Source organism: Canis lupus, chromosome X (genome assembly GCF_011100685.1).
Source record: "Canis lupus familiaris isolate Mischka breed German Shepherd chromosome X, alternate assembly UU_Cfam_GSD_1.0, whole genome shotgun sequence".
Classification (NCBI taxonomy): domain Eukaryota; kingdom Metazoa; phylum Chordata; class Mammalia; order Carnivora; family Canidae; genus Canis; species Canis lupus.
The window spans coordinates 40,441,448-40,460,407 of record NC_049260.1 but is presented as its reverse complement, the minus strand read 5'-3'; the positions used below and the strand labels follow the sequence as shown (position 1 = coordinate 40,460,407).

Below are 18,960 nucleotides of genomic sequence, written 5' to 3'. Positions count from 1 at the left end.
GCAGTTGTTGTTTGTTAGTCATACTTCAGTGAAGTTGTGTGGGGAAGAAATTGACTCTTTGAAGAGCAACAGGAGTGATCTCTAAAGTCATGGAGTGTAAATTTTAGTCACTAGGATTTCTGCTTGTTCAGTTTGGAGGAGAGGCACTAAGAACAGAAGCAGGCACAAAGTGTCTGAAGAATTAGATGAGGAAGGTGCCCATGATTCATTCTATAGCTCCATAGATGGTCAAATAAGAAAATGTGAGCTTTGACTACATCCAGGGTTCAGCTGGATGGAAATGATCCCCACAGGCCAGCAAGAGCAAGTGTGGTACCTCCTTCACTGAAAAAGCCTGAAAATGGAATAGATGGACTTCCAATTTAAGATGAGAGGCTCAGCTCACACATATAGCTCCCTTGTATTCCCAGGGCTCATTGAAATCACAGGAGAGATATTTTGGACTACTTGCAAGACCAAACATAGAGGGAATTGTAGGAGAGACAACTATAGCCCAAGACCAAAGTGAGACTTGAGCCAGTTTGTCTAGTCATTTATTAAAGAATGTTGTTAGTAACAGCTGCAACAAGCACTTCCTGTGTCAACTGATCAACTGGTAGCTGTTAATTTTCTCTTCAGGCCATAGCTCTCTAAAGAAAGTGGAGATAATATCTGGGGAGAGCTTGATAGAAAAACAGATCTTGAGGCCACCAAAGATTTTTCTCCCTAGAGTAATACCCCCCAACTCAACTTCAGCATGGTCAGATTCCCCACCTGCTTGATGAACTGAATAAAGACCTAGGAGGGCATGCCAAAGTAATTAATTCCTATATATGTACATATATTTTTAAAGTAAATTCTATGCCCAACACAGGGCTCTAACTCATGACCCTGAGATCAAGAGTTGTATGCTCTACCAACTGAGCCAGCCTGGTGCCCCACTAAATAGTTATTTTTTAATTTTTCTAATAAAAGCCCTAGAGTTGAAAGGCTTTTTCAGTCATGATATAAGAACAGGTCATTAGAAAAATGAGCAACCAAACAAGAAGAAAGTCTTGGAAATTAAAAATAAAGTTTCTAAAATGAATCCCAAAATGTAATGGATAGTTTAATTATGTGGTAGAGACCAAACTGTTGATCTGGAAGATGAAGTTGAGAATAAAAGAATCTGTAAGAATTGGAGCAGAGTTAGAGATGTGCGAGAGAAGAGTTTTGAGATGTAGAGGTCAGAGCCAGATGGCCCAGGGTCCTTTAACAGAACCTAAAAGGAAAAGATAGAGACTGCGGAGGAAAAGAAGAACCAAAAAAGTAGTGGAAGAAAAACAATCCCTTGGTAGAGGAAAGGTTCCAGTCTCCAGAGTGCAAGGGCCCCTGGTATGAGTAGCATGAATAGACACATTGGAGCATTCCATAACTAAGAAGGAAAAGCAGGACTCTTCAAGGCTTCCAAAGAGAAAAACTGGCAGCCTTTAAAGAGAAAGAATCAGATGTGGCATTAGCAAAACTGGATGTTAGAATACCATCTAGCATTGTCAGAGTTCTAGGATGAAAAGAAAAAGTCTGAGCCTAGAATTCTGCACCCCAGCTGAGTAGGTGGGAAAAGGAAGGTGGCTTTCAGATATGCAAGAGTTGAGAAAGTTTAACACTGTGCTCTCTAAGAATGGGAGGAAAAACCAACAACAGCATACAGATTAAATAAAACCAAAATCAGCTCCATCTAAGCGGACAACATTGAAGATGTAGCGATTTTTTATAATCCAGAAGTGAACAAGATCAAAACAAAATTAGAAGAAGAGCAGAGGAGACACCGCCGCAGTTGCCACCACATGGGGGATTTCTGGCTCTTTTCTCTTCGCCTTAAATTCGGGTGTCTTTTATGAATAATCAAAAGCAGCAAAAGCCAACGCTATCAGGCCAGCGTTTTAAAACCAGAAAAAGAGATGAAAAAGAGAGGTTTGACCCTACTCAGTTTCAAGACTGTATTATTCAAGGCTTAACTGAAACTGGTACTGATTTGGAAGCAGTAGCAAAGTTTCTTGATGCTTCTGGAGCAAAACTTGATTACCGCCGATATGCAGAAACACTCTGACATTCTGGTGGCCGGCGGAATGCTGGCCCCAGGGGGTACACTGGCAGATGACATGATGCGTACAGATGTCTGTGTGTTCGCAGCACAAGAAGACCTAGAGACCATGCAAGCATTTGCTCAGGTTTTTAACAAGTTAATCAGGCGCTACAAATACCTGGAGAAAGGTTTTGAAGATGAAGTAAAAAAGCTGCTGCTGTTCTTAAAGGGTTTTTCAGAGTCGGAGAGGAACAAGCTGGCTATGTTGACTGGTGTTCTTCTGGCTAATGGAACACTTAATGCATCCATTCTTAATAGCCTTTATAATGAGAATTTGGTTAAAGAAGGGGTTTCAGCAGCTTTTGCTGTAAAGCTCTTTAAATCATGGATAAATGAAAAAGATATCAATGCAGTAGCTGCAAGTCTTCGGAAAGTCAGCATGGATAACAGACTGATGGAACTTTTTCCTGCCAATAAACAAAGCGTTGAACACTTCACAAAGTATTTTACTGAGGCAGGCTTGAAAGAACTTTCAGAATATGTTCGGAATCAACAAACCATAGGAGCTCGAAAGAACTCCAGAAAGAACTTCAAGAACAGATGTCCTGTGATGATCCATTTAAGGATATAATTTTGTATGTCAAGGAGGAGATGAAAAAAAACAACATCCCAGAAACCGTTGTCATTGGAATAGTCTGGTCCAGCGTAATGAGCACCGTGGAATGGAACAAAAAGGAGGAGCTTGTAGCAGAGCAAGCCATCAAGCACTTGAAGCAATACAGCCCTCTACTTGCTGCCTTTACTACTCAAGGTCAGTCTGAGCTGACTCTGTTATTGAAGATTCAGGAGAATTGCTATGACAACATTCATTTCATGAAAGCCTTCCAGAAAATAGTGGTGCTTTTTTATAAAGCTGAAGTCCTGAGTGAAGAGCCCATTCTGAAGTGGTATAAAGATGCACATGTTGCCAAGGGGAAAAGCGTCTTCCTTAAGCAAATGAAAAAGTTTGTAGAGTGGCTCAAAAATGCTGAAGAAGAATCTGAGTCTGAAGCTGAAGAAGGTGACTGAATTTTGAAACTACACCCTCAGTAAAGCAAACAGGAGTTGTAGATAAAATGTCATGTCTCATGTGTCCTGGTTCTTACATCTTCCTACCTCCCTATATCAAGCATGATATAAGGGCTTTCATGGCAAATTTTATTTTAACTGTTTCTATGGTTTCTGGAAATGTTGGGTTTAGTTTCTAAAACCATGTTTTAAGTAGCTACAGGAGCTATAGATTTGAATCTAATGTTGCATTAGTCTTTTCAGTTATCTTCTACCTCCTATATTTTCTACTGTAATAATGTAATTTAAGGCCTTCCACAATGAACAGTTCACTTTATTCCCTGGGTTTTCTATATAAACAGTTTTCAAGATATGATTTGGTTAAAAATAATTTGTTACAAAAATTCTGTTTGCAAATTAAACTGTAAAAGTATCAAAAAAAAATTAAAAGAAGATCCTGGGGGCACCTGGGTGGCTCAGCGGTTGAGCGTCTGCCTTTGGCTCAGGTCATGATCCCAGGGTTCCGGGATCGGGTCCTGCATCGGGCTTCCTGCATGGAGCCTTGTTTCTCCCTCTGCCTGTGTCTCTGTCTCTCATGAATAATAAAATCTTAAAAAAAAAAGATCCTGTATTTACCAAGACACTCAAGTGTTCTCACTAACGAAGTTTAAATGACACTTTTTACATTTCCTTTAATAGTGTTCTAACCACAGGGTACCTGGGTGGCTTAGTCGGTTAAGTGTCCACCTCATTTTTCTTTTTATTTAAGTAGGCTCCTCACCCCACACAGGGCCTGAATTCACAACCCTGAGATCAAGACCTCAGCTGAGATCAAGAATTAGACGCTTAACCAACTGAGCCACTCAGACACCTAGTGTCTAACTCTTGATTTCAGCTCAGGGCATGGAGCCTTCTTTAAAAAAAATAGTGTTCTGGGCAGCCCGGGTGGCTCAGTGGTTTAGCGCTGCCTTTGGCCCAGGGCGTGATCCCGGGGTCCCGGGATCGAGTCCCATGTCAGGCTCCCTGCATGGAGCCTGCTTCTCCCTCTGCCTGTGGCTCTGCCTCTCTCTCTCTCTCTCTCTGTGTCTCTCATGAATAAATAAATAAAATCTTTTTTAAAAAATAGTGTTCTAGGGATCCCTGGGTGGCGCAGCAGTTTGGCGCCTGCCTTTGGCCCAGGGCGCGATCCTGGAGACCCGGGATCGAATCCCACATCGGGCTCCCGGTGCATGGAGCCTGCTTCTCCCTCTGCCTGTGTCTCTGCCTCTCTCTCTCTCTCTGTGACTATCATAAATAAATTTAAAAAAAAAAATAGTGTTCTAACTACTCTGCTCGGTTACAGTGAATAATATTCATATAATAATATTATTACAAATGCTATTTAGTGGCTTTTAACATTTAGACTCAACCCATAGACAAAATATAGAAGATTTACTTATTAGTTATAAAATAGAATACAAATGTTATTTATCTGCAGTATGAAATTAATTATAATAGATATTAGGAAAAACTTGAAAAGGCAGGAGTATAAACGAACTAAAGATACCATCCTGCATAGGAGGGAATTAAAAGCCTCTGACTAAAGTTTATAAATCAAGAAATAGGAGAAAAAATGTATTCTAGTGGTGTACACACCGCCCTCCCCCCCCACACACGCAGTGGAATACTATCCAGTCATAAAAAAGAATGAAATCTTGCCATTTGTGACAACATGGATGGATCTTGAAGCTAGCATGCTAAGTGAAATAAATCAGAGAAAAACAAATGCTATATTGATTTCACTTATATGTGGAATCTATAAAAACAAAGCAAAACAAACAAAATCCAGATTCATAGATACAGAGAACAGATTGGTGATCACCAGAGGGGAAGGAGGTTGGTGGAGTAAAATGGATGAAGGGGATCAATAAATACAAACTTCCAGTTATAAAATAAATAAATCATGGGGATATAAGGTACAGCATGGGGTATATAGTCAATAACATTATATTAATTTTATGTGGTGACAGGTGGTAACTAATTTGTTGAGGTGATCATTTTGCAATGGATACAAAGGCCAAATCACTACATTGTAACACCTGAAACTAAAATAACGCTGAATGTCTGTTATACCTCAGTTAAAAAAAAAAAAAAGGTAACGGTAATTACTAGAGCAACTGAATGGGACAGAGACCTGATATTTCATTTTTGCCCTTTGAAGAATTTACATATTTAAAATCTGTATGTAAATAGATTTTTTTTCTCTACTAAGAAGTTGTTAGAGGGCCTTTTGTGTTTGTGAGAACTTGTCTTTGAACCACCCAAGGCAGGGCACCAAAAGGTAGCCTTGGGGGTCCCCTGTGCCTCTGTTTGTATTAGCCCTACAAATCCAGTGCTGTCAGCTCTGCAGCTGGACTTAAAGTAGCCGAGAGGCCTACAGGGGCCAATCCCAGAAATGTGGTCAGAGGACAGTGGTGAAAGGGGGTTTGTTCTGTTTGTATAGAATTTTGGCAGAGCCCCCACCTTCCCCTTTGTTGAGTAATTCCCTACTAGAAGTATACCCCAGTGTCTTCCTTCTATCTCCTCCCAGAGAGGCCTGTTCTCTCTTGTGCTGCTGTAAATATTGTAAATACGGTGCTCAAAGCAGTCATCCTCTTGGGCACAGATGGCTCTGATGCCTTCTCACCTTCCTTCCAATTCTCTTGGCCATTCCTGCCTTGGAGGGTAGCCATGTGAGTCTCTGCCTTCTCCATACTGTGGGGGCTGTGGGTCTCAGAAATGATCCAGGCTCAATCCTATTGTGATGAGTGCCTCACGGTCCTTCCAACACAAGGTCATGCATCTGACGGCATAGTAGCCACAAACTGACAAATCCTGAGCTCTCCATACAACAGCTGACCTTTGTGTCAGAGTAGTGGTCTCAACTGAGGGTAGGTTTGCTTCTCAGAGGACATTCGGCAGTGTCCGGAGACCTTTTTGTTGTCACACCTGGGAGAGGGGTTGGGGGTGCTACTGGCATCTAGCAGGTAGAGGCCAGGGATATTGCTGGACATCCTACAATGTGGGATGGTCCCCTATGACAAAGAAGGACCTGGCACCAAATGTTAGTAGTGTCAAGGTTGAGAAACTGATATGCTGTCTCCTGTTTCCAAGGCGTGAGCTGGTTGTGTGTCCACAGCTGGAATGCTGGATGAAACCAAAATTCTCGTTCAGCATAACAGACGAATGGAGAAAGATGCTCTAATTAATTTAATATTCTTTTTGCCTGAAAATTGGGAACCGCCAACCTGAGAGTTTATAGGAAACGCTTACAGGGATGGTTTAATCTTCGATTCAGACTGTTGCAGACCCCAAGTATTTTCTGGATGGTACTGGTAAAATGAGGGAAAAGAGGCATCCTTTTTTTGTAGGTAGAAGGCCAGATGATTTACTCTTGGGGATTTCTAAACATGTTTTGTTGGGTGTGTGTTTTCTTTGCAGACATTTTTCCTTAATTATCTTTCAAAAGTTACTTGAAGCCCATCCTCACACACAGTGGCCCCCCATTAACTACCACGCTCCCAGCCTGGTGTGGCCTGCTTGCTCGGTGTCTGACCAGTCCTCAGGTGTATGACGTAAGTACAGCATGTCAGGGCTGTATTCCTGCTCACCGTGCCAGGGTAGTGTCTTTCCCAGAAAGACAAAACCTGTTGCACTCAAGCCTCCAAATCCACAGGTTTTGCCTCTCTAAATAAGATGATTAGAAACGTCCAACTTACATATGTTTATCTATTTTGCACCGTAACAGAAAAACCTTTTACCTGGGCTGTGGGGCCCCATAACACCCGCAGCTGTGGTGTAGTAGAAGGGACACTGGATTTGGAATCAGAACACTAGATTCAAACCCAAGCCCTGAGCCATTTAAGCGTTTTGTGCTTTAGTTTTCTTATCTGTAAAATGGGCCTAGTTGCACAGGCTGATGGTGAGATTAAAGGGCAAGGCACAGGAAAACACTGTGAACCACAAAGTGTTTGGCAAACATGAGGATTCTTTTTGTAAATGCTTTATTTGCATTGATGTGGTCAAGTCCTTTCTGTTTTCAGATTCGGACTTGGCACAGTGTGAAAAGAAGATCCACACTAGTGGATGTCTGAGCTCTGGGGCTGACTCATGAGCTCCTTGTATGGGTGCTAGGCAGAGGGATGGAGAGAACAAACAGCTACCCACATAGAAGGACTAGAGGAGAGGAAAGACCCTTCTTCCTCTCTCTCCTCTGCCATCCTAACCATCCGGTCACAAACACAACCATCATACCCTAGGAGAGAAGATTTCCTTAAGTTTGTGTAGAGCTTTACAGCTCACAAAGGCCAAGTTTCTTCTCTCAGCCATACCGTAAATAAGCACGTGCTACGGTGTTACAGAGGAAGAAAGTGCCAAGGTCCCAGGATCAGTAATTGGCAGAGCTGAGACCCTAATGCAGGTTTCAGAGAATTTGTAAGTAACCTGCAATTTACTTGATTAGTGTTGAGAAAGCAGAATGTAAACACCAGATCTGAGCGAGAAGGACCTGGACCAGGTAAGTTCTAATGGGGTGGGGCAGCAGGCTTGGGAACCATTGTTTGCACTTGGGTGCTACAGAGGGGCAGGGGACACAGCTGGGCAGAGTGCGCTGGGCCAGAGGGGAACAGTGGCCTGGCATGCTATGGGGCAGCCTCATCAGAGATGGGGCGACTAGGTCAAGAAGCAAGAATCCCTCCATATTGCCACTACTGCCTTGGGCTGGGGTCCTAACCAGAGTCTCAGTCAGTTCCAGACACAGCGAGGCTTGCAGTGGTTAGGAGAGTGGAAACACGGGGTCTTCGGAAAATTAATTGAGGAAGCCAAAGGAGGGAGAGTGGAGGGGCCCCCTGCAGGGTTTTGAGCCCTGTCAGGGTCTCTGGCCAGGCCTCCCTCGCGGTTGTTTAACACACTGTTGTTCTCACCCATCACCTAGAGGGTGTTTGTACTTTTGGTTTAGTTGGGTGATATTGAAGACGTTCACCATTTACACGAACTCTACACCACTCAGGATTCACATCCACCTAGAAAGCAGTGTGTTTCCATTCATGAAAGTGACCTCTGTTTATTTAAAATGGGCACATTCCTGCGACACATGTGTTTGCAGGGTCATTCTACAGTATTTTCCCAGCAGTCTTCAGTGGACAGCTAGTTACATAATTGTACAAACCTCCAGCTTAAAACTTTTGTGGAAATTGTCATCTAGAGTTCGAGGAAGTGGATTGGTTTCATCATCTCCATATCACGTTCATTGGATTGGTTTCATCATCTGCGTATTATGTTCATTAAGCTCTGATTTGGAAATCCCTGTCCCCTGGGCTTTGCCATGTCCTTGTTTCGGGTACTATTTGTCCACGCTTGTGAGTTTTGTAATGGAATGGGTCAACATCCAATCTTGTTTTCCCCTGTCGGTGAATTTTAGCCCTGCTTCCCACTGCCAGGGGTCAGCGTGGGCCACACTGGGGCTGGTGTCTGGGGGTGCATCTGTCTGTGCAGCTGTAGGGGGCGTGGCTACATTCACAGCATCTCCCTGCATACAATGACTTCACATTCCTCTCTGTCCTGCGTTCCAGGAGAGTCTCCCGCTGAAAATGGGGAGCTAAGAGCCCTGGCAGCAGTATTTTGACAGAGATGAATGAAAATCTTACTTAGCGCTCATCCGCACGGGAGAAATGGAACATGCTAAAATGGGGAACATGAACTCATTTGTCGTTAAGAAAACTGTCGCAGGACGAATGGAGCTTCAGGACTTTCCAAACACTGGTGGAGAGGAGGAATTTAGGGAGTTTGGAGTGAGTTTTGGAATTACGCTCTGAGTGGAGGGTTCTTACTTAGTTGCACGTTTGCACCCTGCCTCATTCCAGTGAGGATTTGAGGCAGCCAGCAAGAAGCGTTTTGTGCTTGCCAGTCAAAAAAAGCCAGAGCATTGGTTCTGTGGCGTCACATTGTAGAGGGTGGAGAAGGCGACATCACTGAGAAGCCATGCAGAAAACAGACCTGCGCTTGTGACCAGTGAGTGCACACACACAGGCTGGGGCGGGAGAAGGGGGTCAGCAGACCCATGAGTCCTCCCTGGGCCGGTGCATTTAACAGGCACTCTGCTGCACCTGCTATGACTTCAGCACCACGAGGAAGGGTACCAAGAAGAGGAGGCGGTCACCAGGCTTTGCTGGTTTCTCACCTAGATGGGGATGCAAGTGTGATGGGGAGAATATGCCCGTGGCCTTGGGCAGTGTGACTGGCGGGGCCAGGGGAGGGGAGGTGGAGGGCAGGAGACTATCAAGGAGGCAGGTTCTGTGTCCTGCACCAAGGACAACCTGCCGTCTAAAGGATGCAGGACTTCAGATGCACTTTGAAGAGTACATGGGAAATAGACCAAGAGCAGTTTACCTGGAGCCTTTTGAAACCCTGCCTGCCGAGCATAAGAGCAGCTCACCATGTTTGACAGATGTGCAGTGGGGGCAGCAGAGGAGCGAACTGCCCCCCGCCCCCTGCTGCAGCCGGTTTTGCTGGTTAAATCCTTTGGAGGGTGAAGGGTTGTGCTGGCCCCGTGCTGCTTCCCAAGCTCTCCCCAATGACCTGGTAGTTTCAAGAGGTTGCCACTCGGCTAACACCTGCCTTGCCCAGGCTTGGCCATTTCGCTGTAACTTCAGCTTAGCATGAGATGCCGAGGTGGGCCTCTTCCTGACCCAGCTGATTTTTTCCATCCTTGATGTGGGCCAAACCAGTCCAGAGGCAGCGTAAATCCCAACTCTACTTCCTACCAGCTGGACAACCCGGGGCAAATTTCATAGGTCCTCTTAGGTCCTCAGGTTTTCTCCGTCTGACATGAGTGTTCCCTGCCCTTCACAGGCAGAGAGGGGCAAGGATCAGGTGAGAGCTCATGTGGCCTGAAATACATGTTCAAGGAACGGTGCCTGTCCTCTCCACGTCTCACCGCATCTACACAAGGGCTTCCCATCAGGGGTTCTTCTTTGGAGACAGGAAGGAAAACCTCATTATGCTTTGTCCCCTTCTGTCAGTTGCTGACAAGGACAAAGTAGTTCAGATATAAACCAAGTGGGTTTCAGGTGATTTGTGTAGGGCAGGAGGCCCACTCAGAAGACCAGCCCAGAGAAGAGAGGGACCCAAAACCTATTTGCAAGTTGGCGATGACCTTACCCCTCCTTTCCTTGTGGGTCGGGAAGCCAACAACCCAGGCTGGCCTTTTGTCACTAACCCCAAGCTGTTGAGCATTGAAAATTGGAACTGCTTCCTGGGATTCAGAGCCGTGGTTGGGGCACCGGTGCCCTTGCCTTAAATAGCACTGGACAGGTTACTTACATCCAGGATCCACACCAGGGGCTCAAGGCAGGCATGATTCACAAGCCCCAGTTCTCAGATGAGGAGTTGAGGTTGGGGTTGGCTCCAGCCCTAGAAGCTACCAGTCTCCCATTTGTTGTTGTCATTCGTTGCACTTTGCAGAACCAAGAGCCGCTGAGAGAGGAAGACTCGGATTTCATCCTGACCGAGGGCGACCTCACCCTGACCTACGGGGGGGACAGCACAGTGACTGCAAATGGCTCCTCAGGCTCCCACACGGCCTCCACAAGCCTCGAGGGCAGTCGGAGAACAAAGAGCAGCTCCGAGGAGGTGCTGGACCGAGCCCTGGGAATGGGAGACCAGCCGGTGTCTAGCCGGGGCACGCGCCTGGTGTTCCCCCTGGAGGACAACGCGTGACTCTCCCCTCAGGGCCTGCAGCGATGGGGCGACCCACACGTGCAGTGAGGAGGCCGCAAGCCCCACGGTTGTTTGAGATGGGGCACTGACTGAGTGGAACTTGATGCTTCTATCTTCCTGAGGTCTGAAGCTATCTTAACATTTAAAATTTAACCCAAGATGCAGATGGTGGGGCTTTTATGTCTCTAACTCAAGACAAATGCAGACCTAATTCCTACTTTTTCACATAGTAGTGTGCTGTTCAGAGTCAAACAAACAAATAGCATGCTTTAATGGTCTAACTCATTCACCTGCAGTATCTGAGCAAGGTGTGGCAGGCATGGGGAGTCCTCCCAGGAGAGGCTTCCAATTGATACACAGCAGTGCCAGCTCAGCTGGCTGCAGGAATAGCAAGGCAGGGAAGAGCAGGCTGGAAGAACGATCAAGAAGGAGGCAGCTGAGATTGGACCTCCAAAGATCATGGGAAGCCCGTGGTCAATGGGACAGAACTCACGAAGATGCAATTTGAGCGGAGGCCCTAGCACAGAGGATGGTAGGACCGCGATCTCATTTCAGGCTTCTGGACCCCTTTCGCCACCTGGATTTCCAGGAGGCTGAAGATTGGAACTATATCCGTGAACATTTCAACATGGGGAAAGAATTAGCATTCCTTCTCTGGAAATCTCCAGAAAGAAGTAGCTACTGAAATGTTTAAAACCAAAGGCAAAAGCGTGTTATGCTGTTGGGCTTTTAAAATTAATCTGAGGACAGGAGAAACTGTTTAGAAACTAATGGCAAAAATCAGTCAATTCTTCAGGCTACCACATGAGTGAGCTGCCTGGCAATCGATTCATAGGACTGAGATTTCTACTGTGGGTTTAGGAATAACACCAAGATTTGTGGGATGCCTCTATCGGGATGAGAGAGCAGCAAGGAGCCTAGGAGGCAATAGGCTAGTATCCAGAGGGGGAAAAACACCACACTGCAAAAAATATTGACTGCAAAACACAAAATACAAGCTCCTGTTCTAAGGACCGAGTAGAATTCCAAACTTTGATACTAAATGCATGGGATTTCAGTGGCCATGTGAGGAATGAGAGGCAAGTCAATGGAAAATTAAGCGTTATTCAATCCCGTGGAAGGTTCCGCCTACTGTAAGATTAAGAATCCAGATGTCTTAACACTGAGTGCCATGTAGAGAAGGGTCATTTTCTTGGTATCTGGGGAGGCTCGCACCAGCTTAATGTGTGAGCATGGTTTGAAATTTAGGTTTTTAGTTTGGCTTCTTTGTGGGTGAACTGTACTACCTGCCCACACCTGGGGCCTCCCAGGTAAAATACTGAGGGAGCCCTTAGAAACCAAGTTTGGGATTCTCCCTGTGTCTCTGCTTCAGTGCTGGTATATGTGAAAACCCAATCTATAAAAAAATTGCTTTCATAAAATGTGGGCATTTTTCTTATTGTGGCAGACAAAATTGTGGCCCAGTCGAGTGCTTCCATAAATGAAACCAGCCATTTAATCTTCTTAACTCGCATTTTTAATGGTTAATATTTAGATAAGACATTATTATACTTTGCTTTTTGAATTGATGATTTGTGCAAAATGGCAAATATTATTAAGTTCAGCCATATGAAATTGCTGATATTTAACCATTTTTGAAAAAATAGAAATGGCAATTTCATATGGTTTGATATGATATAATTAAATGATTTGTAGTCCCCTCTTTCCTTTCTATGTATCCTAAAGTCCATTTTTATTTTATCATGGGCATCCATGGGCTTTGTAAGCTTGAAAAGTGAGCTAAACAACATATCTCACCCTGTAAGGCTCAGAATTACCTAGGCTAGTCAGGGACTTGAGAAAATCTCTGAGCCCAAGCCAGAGAAACAGCTTTTTTAGAGAGCCCCTGGATAGGAGGTAGTCATGTCGTGGGGTCAGAGTGCAGAGAGCGACTCCCAGGCTTGGGAGAAGGCTGGAGATGTGCACATGTGCCTATGCCCAGAACCCGCATAGGCTTTATTCAGTACAGTTACCTCAGTAATGACCAGTCATGCCTGTAAACTTGAAAGGTGAGGCGTGTGTGTGTGTGTGTGTGTGTGTGTGATTTGCAGAGATGGAGGGATAGGCTGGTCAGCTCTTTGGTTGGGTCTTTATAAAACCTTGTTTCTCTCTTGTGTTGCTTACTTATTTAATTTTGGAGGGAAAAAGCTAACAGAAAAACCCTGATAGGGTTCTTGAAAAAGAGCCAACCAGGTAGGACCCATCCTCTTCTCATTAAAGTCTAGGCTTTGTTGGCATTTTGGCTTTCCAAGAAGCTTTTGTCAAATTTATAAGAAATACCCTCGTGAGGGGGGGAAATAACCAGAGTTCTCCATCCTAGTCCTAAATCAATACATAGATTGTTGTGTTTTCACCAAAAGGGTCTTGTAGTCTTGACTCCAAACGTTTTATTCGGACCTACTTAAATCTAAGTAAATGGAGATTTGCCAAGATCACAATTTTGCTAGGGTTGTAGTTATTTGGTTGGATTTTTTACTCAGTGGATAGGAGTAAGTCACTGACATATGATCCTAATTTTTGTTTCCAAGATATGAAGAATAATCCTGACCTTACCAGAGATGCTAGGAAATGAGTCCATTCATCAAAATATTTCCATCTCTAGAAGCTTTATACCTTTGCTGAATGGGGAAAAGTAGGTGCCATGAAGCCCCCAAACCATCTAACTCAAGGCCAACTGTCTGCTGCCAATCTGGCATAAATCCGATTGAAACTGCTGAGTGCCTCAGATTTAACATCTTATAAACATATATGTTCTGGGTTGGAGGGGTGGATTTTGGTTCAGCAGAGCTAGCTGTTCTAGAGGACAAGTCCTCAATCCTGGCTGTGCATTAGGATTGCCTGGCTGGTTTTTTTTTGTTTTGTTTTTTTTTTTTTTAATTTATTTTTTATTGGTGTTCAATTTACTAACATACAGAATAACCCCCAGTGCCCGTCACCCATTCACTCCCACCCCCCGCCCTCCTCCCCTTCTACCACCCCTAGTTGGTTTTTAAAAAATACCAGTGTAAGGGCCCAATGTTCAGAGCTTCACATTCAGTAGGTTTAGAGTAGGGCCTGGCTTCAGTGCTTTATTGAGGATCTTCAGGGATTCTAGTGTGCAGCCAGGGTCAGGAGGCTTTTAGTCCACAACCTGGAGTGGACCCTATTTGGAACCTTGAAGAATAGCCTAGCAAATTAAGTTTCCTTTAATCATTAGTCCTGTGGAACAATCTGAGTGATGACCAATTAATATAGATTGGACAGCTGTGAAAGAGTTTCATGCAAATAATCTTTGCAGAACTCCAGAACATACTCCATAAAGGACAACTGAAAATGTCACACTTGAACCACCTTAGTGCATAAAAGGGAGAGAAGGGTGACTTGAGTGGATGTGTTGGGTGGGTGAGTGGGGATTGAAAACCTGTCCTCTTGGCCGCTTAAAAGAAAGAGGCTTGGTCTTAACTGAGCAGCTATCAAGTGTGAAGGTTTTGGAGAAGCTTGTCATTTTAACATAACCCAGGATGAAATGGAGTCCCCTTTGCAATTCAAGTCAGCTTTCTTTCTCATCACACGTAGCTTGTCCCCAGGTCTGAATCCCTGCTGGGCTCCGGAGGATGGGGGTGGGCCCATGTAACACCTGAGTGGAGGCCCCAGGTGAGTGGAAGCTTGTGACCACTTCCAGGTCACAAGGCAGCAGTGTTGGTAAACTTCCAGATAGGGCCAGCAGAGGGGAGGGACAGACTCCAGCCATTCCTCTTAATACTCTCTTTTGGGACTACAAGGAGACCTGAACCTTGTCTCTTCGAGAAGGAAATCTGCACTTTAGATGAGGCTGCAAAAATAGGAAGAAGGCATGTGTGATTAAATGGACTCTGCCCATCCGAGGTACTCACTGGGGCAGCTGAACAAGCAACTTGATGCCCTGCAGCCAGGTCTCACACTGCGACAGCAAATGTTTCATCAGGCAAACAGCAAGGAACTTTCAGGCTGTGTTCTTGAGACCTGAAAATGTCCTCTGTGGTTTGGTGAACAAATTAAGTCTCTTTAGAAAACGTGAAAAACGTTCTCTCAGCTGTCCATGAACATTTCAGTCTAGGGCAATTTCCTTCCAAAATAGAGGGCTGTTTCATGACACACACATGCCCTCCTGTCCAGTTATCTCTCTTTCTTTGCGGGGGAAGTCAATGTCACCGTGTCAGATACCTTAATACGAGCAGAACAATTTCTTTTATAAAAAAGATTTTATTTGAGAAAGAGAAAGCAAGAGACAGTACAGGCAGGGAGAAGGGAGAAGCAGGCTCCCCGCTGAGTAGGGAGCCCAAAGAGGGGCTCAATCCCAGGACCCTGGGACCCTGAGACAGACACTTAACCAACTGAGTCACCCAGGTGTCCCTGAACAGAACAATTTCTAAATGTAGAAACACCAGTGATGCACTGGTGGTGAGGCCACTGAGCCACTCAACGGATGAGAGAATCATCCTCTTGAACACCTAGCTGGGTACCCATGGTGAGTTCTTTTTTTTTCCCCTGGTGAGTTCTAAGAGGCATATCACAAAGCTGATTTTCCCGTCTGTTGTAAGATGTAATCTGGAACAAGGGCTTCTGGAAAGTCAGCTTGCTGATTCAATAATAATGTGACTTCTTATTCCACTTCGGCAACAGGGAACTTGGCAGGTCTCATGCACGCCTCTTGATGTTGATGCTGCAGATGAGTTAGTGTAGGAGTGAGCCTGTCACATGCATTCAAGTGGTATCACTGAGTTCTGATCTCTTATGTTGGTCTTCAAGTGAAACTCTGGCCTACCAGTGTGAGATGCTGTACTCTGCTACAGGAAGCTGAAGGAAGTCTAGTGGCCAAGAGTTAGCAACAACCCGTCTGAATGCTGCTTTCACTCTGGCACCTGAAGAGAATTTCCACCTTTCTTAGACCCTAATAAGGACAATATACAGAGAAATGCTCCAGAAAGCAATGCTAGTCTCTAACAAGGAAAAACAAGTAGGTTCTTTGACAATCTTTTCAAAACCAGACCTGGAAATAAAACCCTTTTCCCAGTTTCAATTTTTCTAAGTAGAGCTTTCTTTTTTCTTAACTAACAAACGTGTCACCTAGCATGAGCAGAAATTGTAATGAACAAAACCAAAGTTTTTGATGTTAGTTTTATTTTTGTAAGCAGGGTAGAACCACAGCCCACATGGAACACGTAGGCAGCCAGTCGTCTGCCACATGAGCCTGGGAGAGGATGAGAAGGAAGGTCTTCCTGTCCTGCCGCATTTTGAAAAGCCCTGAGAGGCACATGGAGACCCAAGAGAGGCTGCCTTCTATTCAGGTGGCTGCCTTCTAAAAACGATTAGCAGAATTGCCAAAATGTTAGGGTCAGTGGAAAATTGCAGGGCCTGTGTATGTTGAGGAATTCAGAAAGAGGCTTGTAAACACCACAGAGCCCAGCACTTGCTGTCTGAAGCACTGAAAGAAGTGAAGACCCCCGTGCTACTGGGTGACGGTCCAACTGCCTGGACATTTGGGGTGCACTTCAGTTGCGATGATGCCAGTCATGGGCTTTGGGGAAGCAGAGGAATGACTTCCCGTTGTGTGGGTGTTAAGTCTGTGGATTTGGAATGTATCACTGAAATCACTCGTTCGAAGAGTGACTTCACAGTAGGACCACCTCCTCCTAGGTTGTCTTATCATTTTTTTACATAAAACACACCTGGTCCTTCTTACTTAGGCAGTTTCACTGTGTCCGATAAAATGATTAAATGGGAAGGCCACCAAGATTCATTTAATAGCCGAAGAGCAGTTTTTAAAAATAGTATAGGATGAATTTAACGTGAGATGACATGACCTTCCGGGGAACTTTTTAAGAGCTTACACAATGTAATTGGGGAGAATTTTGTCTTCTATTTCCATTCATCAGTAGCAAACCAGTGGTCTTACAAAGATTAATGTTATAGTATGTTATAGAAATAAACATGATATATGAAATAAAAGTATGTTTAACTGTGAAAAAGTGAAGACTTGGAGTTATCAGTAACCTTTATGTGCACTAAGGAAAACTGCAGGTAGGCCCCCAAAGTGCTACCTTTCCCTAGCATTTTATTTACTGTTTGCCTTTGTGTATATGTTTTGATTGATATTGTAAAGCTAGCTACATGTTTTCCTGCCATTGACCTATATTTAACACATTTTTCTCCAAGCTTTTTTTTTTTTTTTTTTTTACAAAACTCAAAATAAAAAGATTAACTGGCTGAGCTAATCTTCTTTTGCATTTTAAACATATCGTCTGTTAGTAGAAGAATGCACTGTGATCCTTTTCTTGGTGTTTTCTTTCCCTCACTGAGAGGTTCTTTTCTGAGTGGAACCTATTTCTCTCTAGCTCCCTTAGACTGACAAATTAAGGCTAGCTAGCCCCTCGGATCCGGATCCGGCTCACCATCTATTTTTGTAAATAAAGTTTTATTGGACTACGCTAGGCTCCTTTATTTGCATAAGATCTGTGACTGCTTTCATGCAGAACTGAGTAGTTGTGACAGAAGCCAGCGACAATTTGCGCATAAAGCCTGGACGATTTACTGTCTGGCTTTCTTACAGGAAAGGATTTTGCCAACCCCTGATTTAGGTGCTAGAAAAACTTAAGTTTTAAAATAAGGTCTAAAAATCACAGCAACTTGGAGAGAAAATGAATGAAAATATCAGAAAGGGTGACAGAACATGAGAGACTCCTAACTCTGGGAATGAACAAGGGGTGGTGGAAGGGGAGGTGGGTGGGGGGGATGGGGTGACTGGGTGACGGGCACTGAGGGGGACACTTGAAGGGATGAGCACTGGGTGTTATATGTTGGCAAATTGAACTCCAATAAAAAACAAAAGGTTAAAAAAAATCACAGCAACAGATTTCTGAGATTTTAATGTCCCTCAGGATTAAGAGAAACACTTCAGATCTGGTCTGTATTGTGACTTCTGGCATACAAGTCGTTAACAGGCTTTGAGTGTTGCTAAGATTCTTTTTTTTTTTTTTTTTTTTTTTTTTTTTTTTTTTTTTTTTTGTTGCTAAGATTCTTGAACTCAATAGTTTCCTTCAGTCTTCCTATTCCCTTGTATGTAGACTAGCTTTTCCCTGAACCATGCAACTGAACTTCGCAACTGAACTTCATCATAAAAATCTGCACCCTAGCAAAACAAAACAAATCTTGTCGTTAACATGGACTGCAGAGTCATCTAATAGTATAATTACAAAGACACCAGACAGAAAAACTCGATAGCAAAAATCTGTGTCAGCTCATTAGGGTTCTCCCACCCCAGGGAAAGAAATTCCTTTTTAAAAACTGGTTTAGGGGGCAGCCTGGGTGGCTCAGCAGTTTAGCACCGCCTTCAGTCCAGGCCCTGATCCTGGAGACCAGGGATCGAGTCCCACGTCGGGCTCCCCGCATGTAGCCTGCTTCTCCCTCTGCCTGTGTCTCTGCCTCTCTGTGTCTCTCACGAAAAATAAATAAAATCTTTAAAAACTGGTTTAGGGGCAGGTGTAGGGGGAGTTCTTTGAAAAAGCCGAACGAGTCAGGTTTAAACCAATAGCACTCAGACCTTTTATTTAATATCAAGTAATTTAATCAAGATACAAAGGACTGCACTTGGCCCTTATTCACATTGATGTTTTGTTCAGACACCTGCTGCTGATGGGAAATGGTACCAAACCATGTCTCTTCTTTGTTCTGAGAACACCTTGTTGAAATGGCTCCAGCAGAGGCAGGTTCAGGCTGGGAACTAAAGTTATGGCCATAATTACCCACATCGGACTGTCACTTCCTTACTGAAAACTTCGTTTCAACCAACGTGTCGGTCATTATTTAACAGCTCGTGATATTGCTGCTCTGCAGAATTGCACAGCAGTCGGTACCCAGCCAAGTCCCAGTCTCTGACAGTGTGATAGACTGCCTCCGCAGCATGGCTTCTCCAGTGCTGGGGCAACATGCTGAGTGCCCCGGTTCACGGTGGCTGACCTGGAAGGGAAAAAACAAAGGATGTTTTCAACTTCAGAACACAGCAACCCACAGACAGGAGGCCTGCTGAACTCTGACACTATGAGGCCTCTTAACTATGAAGCCCATAATCTTCCCTTATT

At 44.4% G+C, this 18,960-nt stretch overlaps 3 protein-coding genes across 5 annotated transcripts in view; 2 read left to right on the top strand and 1 right to left on the bottom strand.

Moving 5' to 3' along the window:
• Positions 1–17,308, top strand: part of SLC9A7 (solute carrier family 9 member A7) — a 148,944-nt gene extending 131,636 nt beyond the window's left edge. For all 3 annotated transcript variants that reach the window (XM_038587259.1, XM_038587258.1, XM_038587260.1), the window contains 2 exons: positions 6,579–6,684; positions 10,571–17,308. In XM_038587259.1, the coding sequence (XP_038443187.1) occupies positions 6,579–6,684; positions 10,571–10,825 (361 nt within the window). In that variant the 3' untranslated portion in view covers positions 10,826–17,308. The remainder of the gene's footprint in view (positions 1–6,578; positions 6,685–10,570) is intronic.
• On the top strand, positions 1,744–3,529 carry LOC609149 (basic leucine zipper and W2 domain-containing protein 1-like). The gene is given in 3 exon segments (XM_038587290.1): positions 1,744–2,064; positions 2,066–2,610; positions 2,613–3,529. Coding segments are annotated over 3 exon segments (1,254 nt in total). The 5' UTR covers positions 1,744–1,855; the 3' UTR covers positions 3,113–3,529.
• Positions 17,309–18,400: 1,092 nt separating the features above from the next.
• Positions 18,401–18,960, bottom strand: part of CHST7 (carbohydrate sulfotransferase 7) — a 29,364-nt gene continuing 28,804 nt past the window's right edge. Inside the window, exon 2 of the mRNA XM_038587289.1 lies at positions 18,401–18,838. The gene's annotated coding sequence lies outside the window, so the exon portion shown is untranslated. The remainder of the gene's footprint in view (positions 18,839–18,960) is intronic.